Source organism: Nyctibius grandis, chromosome 7 (assembly GCF_013368605.1).
Source record: "Nyctibius grandis isolate bNycGra1 chromosome 7, bNycGra1.pri, whole genome shotgun sequence".
Lineage (NCBI taxonomy): Eukaryota > Metazoa > Chordata > Aves > Nyctibiiformes > Nyctibiidae > Nyctibius > Nyctibius grandis.
In genome coordinates, this window is record NC_090664.1 from 52,425,647 (window position 1) to 52,442,387 (window position 16,741).

At 44.9% G+C, this 16,741-nt stretch overlaps 1 protein-coding gene across 1 annotated transcript in view; it reads left to right on the plus strand.

Moving 5' to 3' along the window:
- The first annotated feature begins 3,864 nt into the window (after positions 1 to 3,864).
- The window catches only part of LOC137665994 (5'-AMP-activated protein kinase subunit gamma-2-like), a 116,741-nt gene continuing 103,864 nt past the window's right edge, over positions 3,865 to 16,741 (plus strand). The window contains exon 1 of the mRNA XM_068405529.1: positions 3,865 to 4,641. Within this exon, the coding sequence (XP_068261630.1) occupies positions 4,536 to 4,641 (106 nt within the window). The 5' untranslated portion in view covers positions 3,865 to 4,535. The remainder of the gene's footprint in view (positions 4,642 to 16,741) is intronic.

Here is a 16,741-nt window from a genome sequence, read left to right on the forward strand (position 1 = left end):
AGCACCACTGACAATGATAGAAAATGTTTAATTTTGCCAACATTGGTCTGTAGAATTGAGAAGGAAATTTAGAAAAATTCTAATTTAGGGAAATTTTTAAGGAGGACAAGGCAGAGAAATGCGATCCGTGTGGAAATGCAAACATGATGCCTGCTTTACCTTTCTAAGGGTGGATCTCAACTTCTTTGAGTAATGGCAAAAACAGAGGGAATTTTGAACAAGGAAATTCTCAGCAACGAGAAAGGGAAATATTTGGGTTTGCTGATTTGCAGTCTGAATCCAATTGAAGCGTTAATTGTCACTGGGGGGAAGCACATTCTTTTTAGCCTTCCTGTTTTGTGCTAAAAAAGCTCTTAAATTTGAAGGAGGAAAGCATTGTTTTTTCCATTTTCACACCACAATAAAACCTGATGGGACTAACTGGTCCTCATTGCCTGCCTCGCACTCTGCTCCTGCATTTGTACAGCAGGTTAAATCGCCTATTAAGAAGGCAAGTGAGGAAATGGTTCAAAACAGCAGCATTTTTTTCACCAGAGCACAGAATTTACACCTCCCTGAGACAGATGAACCAGTTTGTGTTTCAAAACTCCGAGAGCTGGGTCAGACACCCCGTGATGGCTGTGCTTGGTTAGTGCGACAGCATTTTCCATATTTCCATTTTCTGGGGACCAAATCTGAACACTCAACCCCCAATTCTACCTCGGAGAACAAATCTTCACATTGCATCCAGAGAAAGGAAGATTTTTGTTATGTTTCTGCCTGAAGAATCATGTTAAATCACTGGAGGGAGGTACAAAAGGTGCTTTTATCCTGAGAGATGGAAAACTGAAAGTCAAGAAGCATCAAGAAGAGGGAGCCCAGCCACGGATGGGCCTTTTTCAGGTTGGACTGCAGATGACTTCTGCTGTGAGACTTGTGTAGCCCTGTGAGTTAGTGAAAAAAATAGCAGAAGGAGGTTTATCTTTTCTACTTTGTGTCCTCCAGCCTCCCCTTTTTTTAAAAAAAAAGGTGGTTTAAGGGAATAGAGGGCTGGGATGAGCAGCGGAGGACATTGCTGGGTGGGTTAGGCACACAGGCAGCTGGTGGGATGAAGGCAAGAATTGGCATAAGGGAGATCTTCAGGAGATGTGGGTCCTTTTTTAGCTCTAGAGCCTTTTTTAGGCTCTGTTTTGGACTGGACACTAGGTCATTGAAGTAAAACTGTCAGAGAGACATTTGATTTGGGGCAAGGATGGTGAGGCTGGAGGCAGGTTGGCAAGTTGTCAGCATAGAGACTGTTCTAAGGCCATGAGACGGCTCAGGTCTGGCCAGCTTGGCAGATACGGCGGGACTAGGGAAGAATTTCGCACACATGCACAAATGTTTGTTTGCTCCTTCCCCCCCAAATAATTCTGAATTTTATTAAGTTGTCCAATGGTTGGTACCTCTCAGAGCAAGCCTGCGTATGGTTTTTGGAAGGGGATGGTGTTATCCTTATGCAGCTCAAGAAACATAATATGCTATAACTAATTTGTGAGACTTTAAAGTAGCTTGACAAGAGTCCATTTCATGGTTGTTTGAAAGGGATTTGTGTTTTCAATCTCCAGAACACAGATGGCCCCAAAGGAGCTCTTTGAAGCCCAGCTTTTTATTATTAGTTTTATAAGATCCTTCCACTGGAATCATTAAGAAGATGTAGTATCTGGTGTAAATGTGTTAGTATCTGTTAGACCATTAGCTGTGGGAGACAAAATGGTCATAGTCAAAGCACTTAGTGCCTTTTTTAACCAATTACTGTGAAAGTCAGTTGTTGAACAGCCTTGTTTCATTTTCTGGTAGCTCTGTGCAGAAACACTAGGGTCTTGCTGCTTTCCTTAATAAGGGGAAATGAGCCCTCCTGGTGCAATGGCCCTGCTTGAAAAGGTCATTGGCTACTATTTACCTTTGGCCTCTCTCAAAAAGGGGGCTGTTTCTGTGCTGAAGCAATACCAATTCTTATCTCATTAAAAAGGGATTTAAGTGTTTTGGTTTCTGATGACATTAAGTCATTCTCAGCAGTTCTTCAGCCACTGAAGAATGAGGAATGCTTTTCTAAGGAGGGGAAACTTGAAGTCCAGATTGCATTGGTGTTGTAGGCAGCATTTCTTGTGTCTTTGGCCAAGTAAAGACTGGAAAGGGAACTGGATAACTGTCTTCAAATATGTCGAGGGCTGCTCCAGAGCAGAAGGGAACAATCTGTTCTCCATGTGCATGGTGAAAAAGACAAGAAGCAGTAGGCTTAAACTGCAGCAAGTAAGATTCAGTTTTGCTATTGGGGAGCTGTTTTTCAAATGGGAAGGACTGCGAAAGTCATGGGTCTCATGGAAGTAGGTTGAGAACTGGCCCGTGACATGTACTTATGGGGAGAGCCAGAGCTTGTCCCACTACAACTACTGTCGTCTCAGTCATGGTGGCATTAGCATGGCAGAATGAAGGGAAGGGACAGTGAAGATGAAGCTTGCAGAGGTAAATGTGGTGGTCACACAAGGCCAGATGGGGTGTGAAGAGCTTGACACTTCCTACAACTACACTAAAACAAAGTTACACTGAGACTTTCCCCTCCCAATCCCTCAACACTTCTCATTGCTCCACCTGTTTCTTCTCTGAGCTGGGCGAACAATGAACCTCAAAGGAGGCTCTGGAGAAGGGGCTTTCATAAAGCACTGTGCTGACAGGCTGTTTTATGCAAAAGATTGCTATTTGTTGAACAGCACTGGGGTCTTCACTTGCAGAGCTGAAACAGGGCCACAAAGATGGCGGTAAAAGAAAGTAGGAGGACAAGTCAGGAGGAAAAAGGCTGGGAAGAGCCTTAAATGAATCATTGTGGTTCCTCACTTGGATCTCAGTGAGAGCCCTGTCTGGAAGGTAATTAAGTGTCTTGTTAATAATTTGATTATTTTGGTCATTAAGTGGAAGAACAAAGGTGCTCTCTGTCCTCCATGTTCTCCATAGTGGTAGCTGAGGGTGGCAGAGGAACCTGCTGTCATCTCTGCTCCTTCACTCGGGGTCTCTGAAGTCCTGGGACATCCTTGCATCGATGCCTTGGTGACAGACATCTGTCTGAGAGACCAGAGTTTGCAAGAAATCTGTGTTGATAAAGGTCTTTTCTGCAGTATTCATGGCTGTTTTTTCTTTTCCTTTCTAATGGTATTAAGTCCCAGGAGCAATCATGGGCACAAAATAAAAGGCATCCTTGTTTGGAGAGGAAAAAGGTGATATGACCTTTAATTCCTCCTAGGAAGTAGAAAGATAAGACCCTCATTACTCATACAGGGTTTGATTTTTGAAAGATCTGAGCCTCAAGTTCCAGTGATGTCCAGAGGAAGGGCTCGTGCTCTGTGACTTTAAAAAAAGCTTTTGATTTAACAGAACATTTACTGTAATCTTAAGAAGATTGTCTAAGGTAGTTTGACCATCCCTTGGTTTGTGCTTGCACCCCTTCCCAGCTGCTCAAGGTCTAGCCCATGCTGCTCAACCCTTTCCTAAAATAAACAGCTCTAAAAGTACAGACTCAGAGCCTAACATAATGCACGCCGGCCGGCTGGCATGAGCAACAGTCCTGTGAACGTTTGTCTCATTGAAAAGACCACGAGGTGGATTTCGATTGTGTTGCAAAGAGCTGCCTGGGTGCCTTTTGCTTTGCAGACAGCAAATTTGGATGGAGCAATCTAAGCAGAGCATATGGATGTGCGTAGCACGGGGAGGGCACGTCGCTAGAGAAAGTCCAGCCCATCGCTCCAGCTACAGTTTCCAGAAAGTATCAGCCTTCTTTTTATGAACTGGCAGAAGCTCGTTCCCATTAATCCATTAGTCATTAGTCGCAGAGGGCCGGGCGTTTCGGAGCTCATCGACAGGCAGCTGGACTATGCTGTCGCTGCGAAGACCCAGCACACATGAATCAAAATAGTTGGGTGATGTCATGTCACGGTGTGAGTGTGCCCGGGACGCTGGCTGCCAGGGATTGTCTGTCCAGGGGTGGTTTCCTTTTACAGCCTTTTTAAAGAGTCATCATGCCAAGCTGCACATGACAACTCCCTTCAAGAGGGCTTGTGGCTCCTTTGCATAGTTAGTATTTTTTAAATGAGGGAGCTTATCAGGCAGTTCCTGACCTTTTCCGCATGAGCTGATCTGCTGGGAAACGGTGCTTTGGTCTCCGAGGCTTCTGACGGCTGACGGATAAGAGCTCCATGGCTGCAAGCTGGGCAGACTTTGAACTTCTCCCCGTGTCTGCAGATACTTGCGGGCGAGTTACTGTATGCTGGAATTAAGACTGGAAGCGCCTGGCGTGTGCGGTTTGGCAGCCTGCTGTGGAGTGGCTCTCCACAAAGACAACAACCAAGCGCCTCGGAGCTGAACCACCAGCGAGCTGGACTTTTTTTGCAGCCGCACGGTCTTTCTAGAGCTTTATTTTCTCATACCTGGGCGTTTGGTGTAAGCAACACCTTGCCTTGCCCCTCGCGCTGCTTTTTTTTTCCTTCAGTCCTGGGCATGACCGACAGCTGCTGCCGCGCGAGTGCATGTTGCAGCTCATGAAGCGTTTTGGTAGCTTTAGAGGGATCAAGAAGAGAAAGGAGCAGTGCAAAAGCTCGGAGAGACGCCAGTCTGACCCTCGTGGCCTGTTCGGTAGGGACCCTCTGCGTTACCCATCCGAAAAGGGGGGATGTTGGTCTTTGGGAGAGGGCAGCGAGTGGGGGATAGCGAATAATTGCACAACAATTTTGTGCTTCCCAGTTTCATTGACTGAATCGTGCAGTTGTTGTGTGGAGGTTATTTCTATGTTGGTTTGTACCAGAGATGAACATCTGAGCTGACACCTGTAACACCCGTCAGATATAACCTTTAGGAAAAGAGTGATGTTGCAGGAAGGTTTACAGTAAACGCTCTGGAATACATGCAAAAGGGGCTGTTGACTAATGTTACTTTAATTGAAGAATAGTAGCTAAATGCTAAGTTAGGGCTAACACTGTATATTGAAAGATGAATTTTAAGTAGAGAAAAATTGCATATCAATCAGATAAGTAATGCATTTAAAAACATATCTTTCTGATGCTGCAGTTGCCATTGTAATTGTGTTTGAGTTGCAATTAAAGACCTTTCTCTCTTAATCAAAAGCTTTTCCTGGTCACTGAGCGTTAACTCTAGTACAAGTGCTGAGCTGTGTGTGTCGTTGTGTCTCTGTGTATCATGTAAGGATCAGCTGGCCAGGAGACAAGGGGTATTCCACAGAATCTGGCTGTTTTTCTTAAGAATAGTGGAGAAATAGAATGTTTAATGCATTTCTTATATGGACTAACGGTGGCTGTTTTACAACTCTGTGGTTCCCCGAAGACCATGAGTGCTGCGGAGCGATTCTGTCCCGTGACTAAGAGGTTTAAAACTGTTGTCACACTGAATCAGCTGGATAAGGCACCGTTTAGAGGGGCTGACTCGTACGACGGGTAGGCAAGTCTCTTTTTTACTCTCTATCAGTCAGGAGTCACTGCGTTAAATCCAGCAGAATGACGAAGGTATGAGTAGTGTTGGACCATATGGACGGTGTGGAGATGTACATACAGATTTAGTGATGGGGAGTTGCTATTGATGGCTGCCCAGAAAGCTTGTTTTTCTATTATTTAGCATTTTGCAATTTATTTAGTGGTCAGCTGTGTTGTTTTTAAGGTATCCTTCTTGTAAATGCTTCTCCTTTTGTTCCTGTTGTGTACAGTTAAGTGTTTTTAAATCTAAGGTACTGTGCCTTGTTCTGCATTCCCCTAAACCCATCTGAGGTTTTCTGCTGGAGTGGCAGTAAGGTCAAGGTGATGTGAATGAGATACGACCCATGTCTTCAGAGTTTCACAGTGTCAGCAAGATGCACAAAGACAGGTAACAGAGTTTATGCAAGAAAGGGGGAAAATTTAGATTATAGATTGCCCAGATGTAAAATTTATTCCCAGATTTCTAATTAAAAACCCTAAATTCTCACCGAGGCAGAAACCCATGTGTGATTTGTTGATTGAGTGATTAATGGCACTTTGAGCCGTTAATTCACCTTCTTCTTGTGTTTTCATCAATGAGATGGGAATAGCCCACAGCTGCAAAAGGATTTGCTGCTGGAAGCATCAAACATAGTGTTGCAAGTGTGCTTTCTCGGAGTCAAACTCTAAACCCCATCCTTATCTTCCTCCATGGAGAAAATAATTTGTTCTGCATCAAGAGTACTGGCTATATGAACTGTAATGTTTGTGACAGTTATAAAAAAAAGTTGCAAGTGTAATGTCAGAAATGCCAAAAAATGTGCTCCTCCTTATCCTCGTTCCCATTAATCCAGCTCTGTGACCCACTCCGGTGGTACACAGTGAGCATTAAGCAGAGTTTTCTGCACAGTATTTACTCTAGAGACTTTGCAGATGCCATTCGTGTAAGAGCATGACCAGGTCAGCTCCCTGCATTGCATTTCCATCACGAACAGAGCTACCAAGTCACGAGAGTGGGAAAAAGCAAACGGGATGTGGCTGGGTTATTGCCTTTGTAGGATACGCTGCCGCAGGGATTGCCTCTGCCATCCCAGCGGAGTCTGGATTCCTTTCGGGAAACAGGTTAACACTTGCAAATGTTTTTTTTTTTTTTTTCCTCAAAGGGCCTTAATTATTTTCAGGGAAATGTCAAAACAAAAGCTTTGCATTATTTGCTAGATTTAATCTGTATCTCGTAGCTATTGCACCTTACTAAACACTTTCTGAGCAGCTCTCAAGGGAACCGCCGGCGCTCAGCAGGTTTTACAATCAGTATTAGTGGTGTGCAGGAGTGTTGGTAGCACCAGATTCGGTGGCTCCTCAGGTTTGGTCATGCACTGGTACATCCCCTTCAGTTGCCATCTGTCATCAGGGATGAGAAATGAATGACGGCAATCCAACATGGGCTTTCCCACCCCACTCTCTCGGGGTGGCCGTGCTGCCATGGCAGCCTCTCTGTTGCTGAATGGGCTTCTTTTTGGAAGAAGGAGTGGAAAAAGAAAGATGAAGAAAAAGTCCTCAGATGCCCTGAAAAAGGATGCTCTGTCGCCTGGGCTAGCTGAATCCAGAATTCCTGATTTTTCTTGGCCATCTGGGAGGCGTTTTAAGTAAGAGGCCTCTGGTTGTTGTAAATAGGATTGGGCCAGCATGGCTTCTTCTCTTCCCAGGGATAGATACCATCAGGCCATTGCAAATACTTCTCAAGTAGTACTTTCTTTTGTGTATCAGTTGAGCTAAACTCCATCCTTCTTCTGCAGCGATGAAGAGGTTTGCTTACCAGTAGAGCAGTGGAGGGTGGCATTGCCAAGGATGGGCTTCTCTGTAGCTCCCTGGTTTTGGAGCCTTACAGACCTTTTATGCCAAGGGGAGACTGGAGCATCTCTCTTATGAGGAGAGGCTGAGACAGCTGGGTCTGTTTAGCCTGAAGAAGAGAAGACTGAGGGGGGATCTTATCAATGCTTACAAATACCTTAGGGGCAGGTGTCAAGAGGATGAGGCCAGACTCTTCTCAGTGGTGCCCGGTGACAGGACAAGGGGCAATGGGTACAAACTGAAACATGGGAAGTTCCATCTCAATATGAGGAGAAACTTCTTTCCTTTGAGGGTGACAGAGCACTGGAACAGGCTGCCCAGGGAGGGTGGGGAGTCTCCTTCTCTGGAATTCAAAACCTGCCTGGACACGACCCTGTGCCATGTGCTCTGGGTGAACCTGCTTTAGCAGGGGGTTGGACTAGATGATCTCCAGAGTTCCCTTCCAACCCCAACCAGTCTGTGATTCTGTGAGACATTAGTATGGCCAAACAGAAGCAGAGAGCCCACACAGAGGGGAAGGAGAAAAGCATGAACGAGTGCCAGGAGCAAATGAGAGCAGGGAGAACTGTGGGGCAAAGACAGTGAGCCCACAGCTTTGCTCCGGGAGAGGAGCAGCCAATAGAGACCTCAAAGCTTGAGCTATCCACCAAACAGCAGGGAAGCTGGTTTATGCAATATGATTTTGGCATAGCTGAGGACTGGGATTACCTCAAATTTCTCCAACCTCTGGATCACCACCGCAGAGTTTCCTCCTTCCTATCGCGTTGCTCCTTGCCTGTGCAGGGCTGCTGGCAGCTCCTCCGCCTGCCGGCTCTTGCTGTGGCCCGGTGTGTTGTAAATAGATAGGCTCTGTGGCATTTCTGAAGGGGACAACTTTTTGGCCCCAGTGAGGCTAATTGCTCTGCCCTTTAAAGGACACCATCTATTCCACGAAGGATTGAATGACACATGCAAAAGGTATAATGTCAAAAGTGTTTCTTCCCTACCCGAGCCATGAATGCCTAGCGAAGGAACTGCTCTGCAGCACGTGTGGCTGCCGTGACCCCCGACGCTGCCTTGTGCCCAGGCATTTAGCCTCAAACTGCTCATTTTGGAGGCTTTTAGCTGCATGGAAGTGCCCATGAGCTTCTCCTTGCCCGTGCTGCTCTTGGGGGATTTGTTGATGTGGATTTCAATTGGCAGGGGCTTAAGCTGAGCCCCAACAAGCCGGGTCCAAAGGGCTCCAAGCAAACCTTGGTGCTGCCCCTCAGCCCCAGATCTCTCCCACCTCAGTAACACTCACGAGGACCATTTCCCTTCCAGCTGCTGTAATTTAGGTGCAAATTAGGACTAAATTTGGAGTGAGCCTGCTGAATGAAATTGGACTCAAACCCCAATACATACACATGCAAACATGCTTCACCCCTGCCATGTAGATAAATCAGGCGGTCCTGGTGCAAAGGGCAGGGGCTTGTCCCCAAGTCGCTCCGTAACTTGCTGTAGCCACGCTGGTGGCACTCCGTGCACATGTTTTATCCCGTGTCCCTGCTAACTGCCCCAGGACAGAGGGCTGCTGAGGCTCTAGAGCGGATCTGGGAGATGCTGTATTTTAGAGTATATTTAAATACTCTACCTAAGGGAAAATGTCATCCCCTCTCAGTCAGAAAGGCATGGGGCTTCTTCCATAGCTTGCCATGGTCCTTCCCAGACCCCTGCAGCTGGGGGTGAGTGTGGATCATGTGTCAAGCAGAGAAATCATACTCTTCCATCCTGACAGCAGAGACGTGGAGTGGATGAGGGAACTGGGGTTATTTAATCTGGAGAAAAGGAGGCTGAGGGGAGACCTTATCGCTCTCTACAACTACCTGAAAGGGGGTTGTAGCGAGGTGGGTGTTGATCTCTTCTCCCAGGTAACAAGTGATACGACAAGAGGAAACGGCGTCAAGTTGTGCCGGGGAGGTTTAGATTGGATATTAGGAACAATTTCTTCACTGAAAGGGTTATCAAGCATTGGAACAGGCTGCCCAGGGAAGTGGTGGAGTCACCATCCCTGGAGGTATTTAAAAGGCAAGTAGATGTGATGCTTAGGGACATGGTTTAGTGGTGGACTTGGCAGTGCTGGGTTAATGGTTGGACCTGATGATCTTAAAGGTCCTTTCCAACCAAAACAATTCTATGATTCTATGTGGTGACTGCATCAGTGACCACCACATGGAGTTAGCATGCCCTATGGTACAGTCAGCTCAGACAGCAGTCCATGGGCAGGGACTTACACCAAACCAAAGAGCAGACAGCTCACAACCTCTCCAATTGCAAATGGAAACTCAGGGGATGCTTCGGCCTGGCTCACATCATCATTTATCAGCACAAGCAGGGTTGCAGATAGTTGCTCTGAGAAGGGACAGAAAATGTGTGGGAGGAGGATGAAGAAGCAATTGCAAAGGGATATAGGACTTGATCTCCTGCTCCTCAAGCCTGGGGAGCTACAGCTCATCTGGCGCTTTGCCCCAGAGTGGGTGATGCTGCTTGAGGATCAGAGCTGAGATATTTATTTTTTTAATTCTGGTGGGATGTTTCTGTTATGAGGCAGTGGGGGAGAAACCATGGTGAAAAAAGTTCTGGAGGAAAAAAAGAGAGTGAGGGGGTCGCTGCATGTTCCAGTGGCTGTCATAAACCGACTGAAAGAGCATAATCCTGTTGCTTCTGAAAAGCAGCTTAAAACTACCGGCGTCAGAGACTGGGCATGAGAAACTGAGACCGCTTCAGTTTGTTAATGATTTTCTCTACTGGTTTTCATGCTCTGTTGAGATGACAGTGATTTTAGAAAATGTGCAGCCCTGGCTGTTCAGTACCAATTAATCTTGTACTACAGAGCGCTCCGAGCCCTGGAAGCTGTGAAATTTCTATGGTTGGTTGGGAGGAAGAAGAAAACCAGTGATGAGCCTGATGAAATGATTGAGGCTTTTTATTTTGCCATTTTCTGCTTCCTTATAGTCACTGTGCTGCTGCTTTCTCACACATCCCAGCTTTGTGTGCAGCTTTGAAGCATTCTGAATGGGGGGGAAAGGACTGTGCCCATGAAGCAATAAAACCAGAAAGGTATTTTCAAGCAGGTATCAGTAAATTCAGATATTAATAAACCCCAGAAAACCTCCAGTGATGTGGTGGAAATTGAAACGGAGATATATTGAGCAGAGTGCTTTGCCCCGGACACTTTCCTTGCTCCCTCCCTGGTGGAGAGCCCAGCAGCATCGTTCCTCTGCAGCCCTTCATGGGCTTAAAGATGTAGACTCTTTGCTCTCACGATGAGTGACATCCAACAATGCAAATTCTCCAAGTAATTTATTTTCAAAGAAAGTTCTTTTTGTCTGAAGGGCAGGTTATACACATGAAAATACAATAGGTTCTCTTGAGGCACAAATTTACAGATTGGTGCTGCAAATGAATCTGCCCACCAACACTTCTTCCCAGTCCTGCTCCAGGCAGCTCTGGGCATCTCGTTGCAAAGTTTGCTCAAAAATACCTATATTACTATAAATGACTGAATTATTCAGCATTGACATGCTGTTGTCAGCACGTAGTAGTGCTTTAGCAGGCAATGTAGTGGGTGAGAGCAGCAGGGCCAGGCTGCCTTTTGGCAGGCTATTTTACAAACTCTGCAGGTTTTGGACAGGGAGAGCTCCCATCTGGGAGGAGTCCATGTGGTTACGGTCCTTGTTGGTGCTTGTGGGTGCAGGTATTTTTCCCCCAGACACAGCAGCAGCATAGAGACTTCAGTTTTTTACTCTCTTAAGGATACTTCCCTTTAATTCTGCTACTATTCAAATGGTGTTATTTGGAACAGTGGGATGAACGTTATTCCTGAAAGGCAGAGAAACTAAAAGCAAATCTTGGGATTGAATCTATGTAAAGCTGTGAAATGCAAGTATGAGGAGGGGTTCATTGAGGTGGAAAAGGACAAACTGAGACAGAAAGAAGCCGGGCACTGACTGTGAGTGAAAGCAGATGCAGATATTGCCTGTTTCTGAAAGCAGATGGTATTTATGTATTTATCAGAATTTCCTTTTTCCATCCTCCACTTCTGTTATCTTCAGGTAACAGGTCACTTCTGACATGTATATAAGGCTGGAGCACTATCTCTGTTACCTTGTGATATAATTAACTACCTAATTCATATTTGAGATGAAAAGAAAATAATGTAGATAAGGCTTCCATATGTGACACCTCAGTTTAATGAACTCAGCCAGGAGTGCTTTCATGATGGATGCTGGAGGGACACAACCTACATACCAAAAATCACTGGAATGATTGATTTCCATGCATCCTCTCTCATCCTTATTGCACCAGTTGGGAGTAGTGTAGGGATCATTTTTTTCCCTGCTTCTTTCACCTGTACTTTTCAAGGGCTCTGACTTTCAGAAGAATATCTGTATGAGAAGCTGTTATCCTAGACTGACTTTCTACTTGATTTGAATGTGCTAAGCTAGACCACAATTTATTTATACTCCCATGCATCTATATTACAAATCCTGTTGCCAGGCTTTAAAAGCAAATTTCAAGCCCAGATCTGTTTTCACAGCCTAAAATTCCACTTGACAGTAGCATTTAGGTAGGTGGCTATGTTTGTTTAATTAAAAATCAATGTTTTGGACTATTGACTCCTTGCTCAAAGTTTCAGTGAATTGCCCAGGAGGGCAACTTCAGAGATGTTGTTAAGGCAGTTTGTTTGTCAGGTTTATTGGATCAGCAAATCCTAGGAATTACCAGGATTCAGCTGTTTTCTACTTTCACCTTTATTCTTGTCCAACCTAAAAGCAGTTCAAGGACTTAAAAGTGCTAGGAGCGGTGAGATTTAACGCCTTGAAATTGTTTTAGCCATTTTATTGTCACTACAGAGTCACACTGAAATGTGAAGGCTTAGGTCTCAAGAGATGAAGGGCTGCCCTGTGAGATATCATTGTGTGGCTGGCAGGCTTGGCTTAGAAGTTTGAATTCTCCATGCCCGAAAGGTCATGGAAACCAGCCTTACTTGGTTTAAGGACGGAGCCCAGCGCTGCATCGCATGCTTGAACTGAAGAGTTCCCATCCTGTCCTTTTGCTGCTCCTCCTTTGATAAAGTTGGGGTGATTTAGCTGGAGGAGGGATGATCAGATTAGCTGACATTAATTAAGAGCATCCTGTTCTTTCTTCAGAGTTTTTTCCAGGCATCAGAAAACAGCTGCTTCCCAGTGCTGTGTTCTCCATGGGGTAACAAGGACCCTTTTGACATTCTCAGAGCTACAGTTACCGGATTGTTTAACAGATCCTGCCCATCTGGCACCGCGGTTTTATTTCAGCCAGTGCAAGAATTACAATAGCGTGCGCAGGATTCTTGCGACAATCCTGCCTTTCCTGGCGGGCGATGCTACTGGAGAGGAACAGATGATTTGTGACATCTCCGCTGCTTGTGTGTAGTATAATTAGAGATAATAAACAAGAATAGGGCAAGAAATCAATTTAAGAAGTATAAATGAGGGAGAAATGAGATGGAAAGTCAACTGGAGATGTGAGGGAGATGAAAAGTTCACAATGGAGAGGTTCTTGCTGCTATAGTGGCAACAAAAATCAGGTGGGCGTTCAGAGGCGAGGACTGTACCAGCCTCCTTCAGAGAAGGACTGAGTTGAAAGGATGAGAAACTGGAAGAATGTTGACATTTCCCAAGGGACATACCTGAATTTAGGGATGGTGAACACCCAGGGATCAGTATGGAGACTAGTGACATGGATGGTGGGGTGAGCCTGTACAGCAGTACACGCTGGGCACTGATGACTGACTCCCAGTGAGAAGGACTTGAGGGTTGTGGTGGATATCATCTGGAAAATGATACAAAAATGTGCTTCCATTACCAACAGGGTGAAGCACATACTGGGCTACATTAGGAGGAATAGAGCAGTACCATCAAGGGAGGTTATTATCCCCCTCCACCTGGTGCTGGTGGGGCTGCACCTGGAATAGGGTGTCCTATTGCTGGTCCCCTTGTCAGAAAAATGCGGGGAACTGGAGAGGGTTTCCCTGGAGGACTACCAAAATGTTTTGAGACCCAGAGCAGATGTTTTGGGCTTTGTGAGGAGAGGTTGAGAAAACTGGGCTTTTTTGGCCAGCAGAGAGAAGGCTAAGGGGCAATCTAATGGCAGCCTGCAACTACCCAAAGGGGAGTTTCAAAGGTGATAGAGCCAAACTCTTCTTAATAGTGGCAGATGGTAAAAAAAGGAATAAAAGATAAGAGTTTGTGGCTGAGGAGGGTCAGTCTGGATGTTAGCAAGAACTCCCTCAAGAGTCATAGGTAACCTAGAGAGGTTGTGGACTCTCTATCCTTGGAGTTTTTCAAGACTCAGCTAGCCAAAGCCATGGCTGACCTGGTCTTGCTTGATACCAGACCTGCTTTGAGTGGGAGACTGGAGAAGAGGCCTCCAGATGTCCTTTCAAACCAATATTTCTGTGATGCTCAGCTGTTCAGTTGCAAGGAAAGCTGAAGTTGCAAATATCCTAATTGTGCATCTTTTCCCACCCAATTCTCAATGCTGCCATACAACTGCTCTTCTTTTGATAAATTTTCAAGAACAGAGTGACTTCGTAGGTAGAGGCAGCTAGGGCTGCTTGTACAGCTGATTTGTATCAGCAGGCCAGTAGAAGGAGACCACTGCAAAACCCAAGACCAACACCAAAGCATTTATTGGGCCAACAAAGGCAGCGAGATGTGTGTTTCATACAAAAGGCACCCGGGCTGCCTTCTGGCCATTCCATATACATTAAGCATGATCTTGAGAGTCCTGGGCAGTTACTAATGCCCCGGCAAACCGAGCAGTGTCTGGGCACCGCCGGCCGCTGCCCCACTTTGGGTAGTGTTCATTCACCAGCTGGAGGAATTGCAGTGGGACTCAGTTTGTATCAGCTATCTGTCACTATAGCAACTCCTCACTTAACTCCCTGCACTAAAAATAGATCACCTTGATCTCAAGGAAAGAAAACCAAAGGAAATCAAAAGGGGCAGTGATAGCAGAAGCTGTAGAGTCAGCTGTTGACTGAAGGCTGGAGCATCTGAAAACTCTTATAAATAATCTATCATGTAAAACAAATATTCAAGGGGAATCTAATTCAGAAACCCCACAGTGTCAGTGGGTTTGAAGCTTTACCAAAGGGCATGCATTACTTTTTATCAGAGGGATGTGTTTGCTGTTATCACCCAGCACCCAGGGGATGCTGAAAACCATGTGGGATGTTGCTTAGATTGGTTAAGCCATGTAAGGGATCTTGTCTTTTGAGTAAGCAGATCTGCAGCTTTGTTATTAGACCTGATAGCCCTCTATGCTCCTGTATGTAAGTTATCAAAATCCCTACTCATTAATGAAATTGTTACTGGTATCTGCAGAAATCTGTGAGGGACCCAAACCTGAAAAAAGCTGAATGCTGTTAGCAAAGTCGCTGCTGTCTCATGGTGAAGTTAACGGGAGCTGAGTGTTTTGGCACCTGATGGGGACAGGGTCCTCTATAAGGAAAGTGCAAATGATACTTGATCTTATTTTTCCTCCAAACCCAGCTAGTGCTTACATCTGAAGGGAACGGAATAAATCCTTGTGAAGATAGGGCAGTAGGTGTGAAGGCAAAATAGCGACAAGATGAAAGCTTGTTAAAGAGCTACAGAATTAACTGGAAAAGCCTTTGATGGGAAAAGAACCGAATTTGCTTGAAGATGGCTCATATATCACAGGCAGTATGTGTGATGCTCAGGAAAGGGTTAAATTAGCTTCCAGAGATGGCTGGAATTAGCATCATGTTTTCAGCATTATCAGTCAGCAAGAGTTTGCTCTTGATAAAAGGTCAGATTATTTTAATGACTTTTTTGGGCTGACAATTTGCAGACATAGTTGATACTGAAATGTGTAGTCACTTAACTGCTCTTGCCCTGTATATTCTGATTCTTATTTTTATTTAGCATTATGAATTGTATTTTTTATGTTTAGTTCATCTTCCTAGAACTAAGACACGCAGCTTTTGATAGTGACATGCACCATCTCAGGAGAATATCTGGGCAGAGGGGGAGGGTGAGAGATACTGCTGACCCCCAACTCCCACCATTCTTTTCAAGCTTAAAGCATATTATTACAAGGCAAAAAAAAAAAAAAAAAAAAAGTAGAATTAGTTCTTATTACATTTTTTTTACCTTACTTGAGATCCACTGCTTTTACACCATCTGGAGATCTGACCCATATTCTTCACCTCTTCACTAGGTGCTCTTTTTAATCAGCTTTGGAGCTGTGAAGGGACTGCACTGCAAAGTAATTAGAAATCCTGAGCACATTCGCACACAGCGGGCATGGAGGTGTGAAAATAGAAATGTAGTCCTTTTAAACAGAAGAAAATCATTCATTGAAAAGGTCCAGGGATGCAAAGCCCATAGGCCTAGCCAAGACATAACTGTGGCCCTCTGACAATGTATTTTGGGGAGCAAAAGCTTCATCAACGTGCATGTTTGGCTGCCTGTCCCTAATATGCAGCCCTTAATGAGAAGGAGATGAGAGCAAATGAACCCTGGTCACTGTACATGCTCATTCAAAGACTTGTACATTCATAGCCAGCCGAGTCTCCGGGAGATGGCGATTACCACTACTGGAGGTGATAGCACTATATACACCAAAATGAAAAAAATGCCCCAAATTGCAGGAGTTATAGCCAGCAAATGGTCTGTTCAGTGCTTTTACTCCCAGCTTCATCCTGGCAGCAGATTTGGCACGGATACACAATTTGCTGTAGGAATGAGCAGAGTTCCTGGTACCAATATTCTACCTGTATGATGTTTTCATGACAGTAAACTGATTTTTACCTGACTTAGCTGTCAAGACGGTTAGAAGTGCTTCTTCTATCTCTGAAGAGACTGCTGCTTCCACTGAGCGGCAATAAAAATCTCCTTACCCCTGAGCAGGTGACAACTTTCTATTGCTGTCAGATTTGGGTTTATTTTCTTCCTAAGGATATCTTCCTTCCTAAAAGGATACCAGAGTTTTCTATCAGCCAGGTCTTTAAAACTTTATGGAGATCCTTCCTGGCAGCAGTAATAGGAAAACTAGAGACTGTGTGAAGTCTATTTGAACTTAAAACTGAAGGGTTGTAGAACAAGGGTCTTATTGTAAATCATTGCAAATTTTTTCCCAAAATAAACACCAGTCTGATACAGAGCACAAACCAAAGCAGCAAGTTCCCTACAAGAAATCTCAAGAGCATAAACTAACTTTGAGAGGTAGGAGACTAATACAGAAGAACTGTAATACTCAAGACTAATGAAACTAATCCCAACCAATGAGACTCGTAGAGAAATGATTATGTTATGGGAGTGAGCTGCCAGCTGAGGTGAAAACCTACTGCAAAAACCATGAGTGAGCAGCATTCTTTAAAATTTAATTAC